Source organism: Palaemon carinicauda, chromosome 10 (genome assembly GCF_036898095.1).
Source record: "Palaemon carinicauda isolate YSFRI2023 chromosome 10, ASM3689809v2, whole genome shotgun sequence".
NCBI lineage: Eukaryota > Metazoa > Arthropoda > Malacostraca > Decapoda > Palaemonidae > Palaemon > Palaemon carinicauda.
The window spans coordinates 120,962,535-120,967,001 of record NC_090734.1 but is presented as its reverse complement, the minus strand read 5'-3'; the positions used below and the strand labels follow the sequence as shown (position 1 = coordinate 120,967,001).

Genomic DNA, 4,467 nt, shown 5'->3' with positions numbered 1-4,467 from the left:
TATTTTCACATGGCGACAGGAAAGACTAGTAATTATTAAGAATTTGGTATTTTCAATTGCCCTACTCTTGGTACCATCAAACTGTCTTTCCTGCCGTCCAGTCTTTAAAGATGGATAGTTTGCTAACTCCTCCTCCTTCCATATGCTTTACTCGAGCGAAAACGCCGACGAGGAGGCAGGCAGCCCGGCCGTCCGACAGTGTCAGAGACAGAGACACAGAGACCTCACTCACCTGGAAAGGTTTCCACATTTTTGATTTGTCCGACATGCCTTTCTTAGGCTAAAGGCTATTATTGGGATCCCTGGTCTACGTCACCCTCTTGTGAAAATCTGCCAAAATCCATCTGCAACGCCTTTGTGCATGGTTCGACAATGGTGAGTACCAAGAATATATAGGGCTTATTTTTAAGGTTATCATTGCGAACTCTCATTGCCTTGTGTTGCCTATTTCAAGTTTTTCCTGTCTGTCATTTTTAACCTTATGAAGATTAGTAATAGATTTTTGTGGTCAATGTTTTATATATCGTATTCTCTTGTCCTTTCAGGTGATTTAGCTCTCGGACTAGTAACTCTAGCTTATTTATAAATTCACGTTCTTAACACTTGGGTAAGAGAATCGTCAAATACATTGTTTTGAATGGTTATATTTATGACGAATTGTCTCCCATATTACGACCGAGCAAATTTATATTAGGTTTACCGTTCATTTCAGGATGGTGTTCGGTTTCGATGTATCGGCCCTTTTATTTCCTTCCTGATACTAATGTAAACCTCAGTTGCTCAATTGTAAGGTAATTTTAAGTGGGTTATTATTCCGATGGGTATATTCTTCTATATAAATGACCATGACTTTTAGATACTAATCTTCTTGAATATTTCTTTACAGACAGCGAGCGAAGCAGAACGAAGGAAACGCCCTACGATTTACGTGAATTGCCTTGTTCTCCAACCAACTGTTTAACTCCGTTACTACGTGATTTTAAAGGCTTATTTATGTAATAAATATCATATTTAATTACATTTTTCCTTCCAACCTTTATTTAAAACCACAGATTTTTATGGTGTTCTGCTTATGGCGCCCAACGTGGGGCAACACAATGAAAGGTGCTTAATGATGGTGCAGATGATCCAGTAGAGAATTGACCACGACCGGGGCTCCCAGTAGTCTCATATTTCTATTTGCAGGACTTTGACATTTTCCTTTCCAGGATATTAACATTTCATTTAAATAAATATATTTTTCCTTTTCAGAAAGTTAACATTTTATTATTTTGCATTTGTTATACGTTTGTTATAATGGCTAACTTACAGGTACTGATTGGACAACGAAAAGTCATTCGGAGAAAAGTCACCGAACAATTCAATAGGTCTGACACCTATTCTACCCTTACACAAGAAGAAAAGTTAGCTATTAAAGGTCTTCTTGTTAATTATAGAAACAAGCTGTCAGAGCTAGATGATCATATCCTCTTGAAGAAATTTCCTGACGTATCTGATGAAGCAGAGTTAGAGCCAGAATTAACAAGTTGCCAGGATTATTTAGATAAAATTGAGTATTGTTTACCATTACTTGAGATTTCCAGGGGTAATAATGGTTCTAATATTCCCGACGTGGCCCGCAGTTTACTGAAACAGCCAACAGCTCCTCTTCCTAAGTTTACAAGTAAAGAAGGAGAAGATTTATTGAAATTTATAGCAGAGTTTGAGGCTACAACTAATGTATTTCAGTATCCTGATAGAGATTTACTTTTATTGCTGAAGCAACAGATAGACGGTCGAGCAAAGACTTTATTATGTTCTCTGGAAGCTGACAAACAGCGTTATGTAGATGCCAAAGAATTATTGATTTCTGCCTTTGCTTCTAAGGAGGTTTGTAAAAACAATGCAATTAGGAAAATTACGGAGTTAAGTCTAAGAGAGGGTGATGACCCCTTCACATTTATTTCCATCCTCCGATCAGTATGTGAAGCAGTCAAGACTTTTAACATTGGAGCGGATGAATTTGTCAGATATTTTGCTTGGCACGGCTTAAATGGTCGCTTTCAGCGTCATTTTATTAATATTACAGGAAAAACTCATCCTTCCTTAAATGACATTATTTCACATTTCTTTGCAGCTTGCGAAAGGTACGAAAGTGACGGGAAAGGTGTTGAAAGCTTGAAATGTAAAGCTTCACGTGTCAAAACATTAACACACCCTCTTCCTAAAGAGAGTACTACCAGCATGGCTGCGGAAGCAGTAACATATGATAATGACAGGTCTTCGCCTCAGTGTTCCTTGTGTTCTACGGTTGGAAATACTGATAAATTTCACTTTATCCATAAGTGCCCTAATTTTCTTTCTCCTACAGATAAAGTGCATATTTTAAAATCTAGAAATGGATGTGTAAAATGCGGCCAGTTTAATCATGTTTCCGGTAAGTGTCGTTTTAAATTCAAAAGACGCTGTTCAAATTGTAACAGCTGGCATATGACTTACCTATGTGATAGGAGTCAGTCACCAGACAGAGACTCTAACAATATTAATAACTGCAAATCCAAGGAGGAAACTTCTCCTCAAATAAGCAGCGGTGTTGCCGTACTTCCTACTTGTCAAGGTGATTCCATTTTACCCACCTTTTCATTTAAAGTTGGGGGAACTGTTTACAGAGGACTGAAGGACAGTGGTTCGCAGAGCACGTTTGTCACTAAGAAATTGGCGGAGGAGAATAATCTTAAAATCATTAACTCAAAGGTAAAGCTAACAGTTAATGGGTTTAATGGTAACAAGGAGTATTTTACTGAAATTGTTGAAGTTCCTGTTACGATCGGAGATAAATCCTTTATAATTTATTGCTTGGTTGTACCAAACATTAATGTAGCATTGAAATTACCTCTGCTTGGTAGATTAGTTGATAAATTTCAGGCAAAAGGTGTTAAACTAGCTGATCAATTCCTTAATAAATTTTCTCATGAAATTGATAATGTTCAGCTCATTTTAGGTACAGACTTCGCTTATTGTATTGCAGGTACAGATACAGTTTTTGGAGGAATAAATTCATCGATGTATACCGAGTGTCATGCAGGTATTTTGCTGTCTGGTAGCATTGATTTAATGATTAAGAATATTGATAATTTAGCTGATACGAGAGTGCAAACCTCGGCTGTTAGTAACCCATTTGAGTGTAGTTCTGCTATTCATATCCAGAGTAGTTCCTTTCTGCTGAACTCTAAAGTTGATATTTTTGCCGATGATGACATTAATACTAACTTTGAGGTAAACTGTTCATTTTCTGTAATAAATGAAGTTCCAGAATTGTCAACTACCATACCAGTATTTGAGATGCCCACCGAGGTTCAAGCAACTCCTTCCACAGCTCAGGTTATTGAAGTTGCTAACAATCTTATTGATATTAATAATTATTCCAATTTCAGGAAACTTGTATTGATTTTTCGCAATATTTTCTTAGTGGTGCACAAGTGGAAGCTGAAAGCGAAAATTGCTTGCTCACCAGTCGCTAATTACTTTGCCCAGGCTATAAATTACTTGTTAAACAATGAACAAAGAAAGCATTATCCTGAGGTATATTCTTACCTACAGCATGGTCTTAATTCCAGAAAAGACATTCCTCCTATTATAACGCAACTTAATGTATTTTTAGATTCACAGGGTCTTCTGAGAGTTAAGAGTAAATTCAAAAAATGGAATTATGGCTTAAGTGGAAATTACCCTTTATTATTGCACCCAGACAGTCATTTGACCAAACTAATTATTTGGGATGCACACCTCAAATTATTACATTCAGGATGTTATTCTGTATTAACAGAGCTCAGAAAGCATTATTACATCCCTAAACATTTCTCAGTTGTGAAAAAGGCTCTTAAACAGTGTGTTCATTGTCGTAGGTTTAATAATCGTTATATAAGGTTAAATCAGAACTCTTACAGAGACTTCAGAGCAGATCCTCCTACGGTTCCTTTTTCTAACATATTTATGGATTATCTAGGACCCTTCAATACGAAGGATGGAAAAGAGACCCGTAAGGTTTGGTTACTATGTATCACCTGTACTTGGTCTAGGGCAGTTAACCTCAAAATTTGCAGGAGTTTGAATGTTGCAGAATTTTTAAGAGCATTTCAGCTACACTGCTTTGAGTACGGGATTCCTCAACTTTGTATTAGTGATCTTGGGACTCAGTTGGTGGCAGGAGGTAATACCATAACTTCCTTCATTAGTGACCCTCAGACGCAATTATATTTTGAGGAAAATAATGTAAAACCCCTCTCCTTTCAGCAATATTTCAAAGGCTGCAGTGAATTGGGATCATTAGTAGAAGTCTGTGTAAAAATGGTCAAAAGATTAATGTTTGGAGCAATTAAGAATTTTATATTGAAGTATGTAGACTTTGAATTTCTTGTCTGTAATATTGTGCATCTCATTAATCGACGACCTATAGCCTTCAAAGAAGCTGTTCGTGCTGAGACTGAC

At 36.8% G+C, this 4,467-nt stretch overlaps 2 protein-coding genes across 2 annotated transcripts in view; both read left to right on the top strand.

Moving 5' to 3' along the window:
* LOC137648222 (probable ATP-dependent RNA helicase ddx17) overlaps window positions 1–4,467 on the top strand; it is a 453,496-nt gene that overhangs the window by 149,461 nt on the left and 299,568 nt on the right. The window lies entirely within an intron of this gene.
* The window catches only part of LOC137648223 (uncharacterized), a 6,223-nt gene continuing 1,763 nt past the window's right edge, over window positions 8–4,467 (top strand). The window contains exons 1-2 of the mRNA XM_068381146.1: window positions 8–607; window positions 713–4,467. The exon at window positions 713–4,467 is cut by the window's right edge and continues 1,330 nt beyond it. Coding sequence (XP_068237247.1) covers window positions 1,297–4,467 — 3,171 coding nt within the window. The 5' untranslated portion in view covers window positions 8–607; window positions 713–1,296. The remainder of the gene's footprint in view (window positions 608–712) is intronic.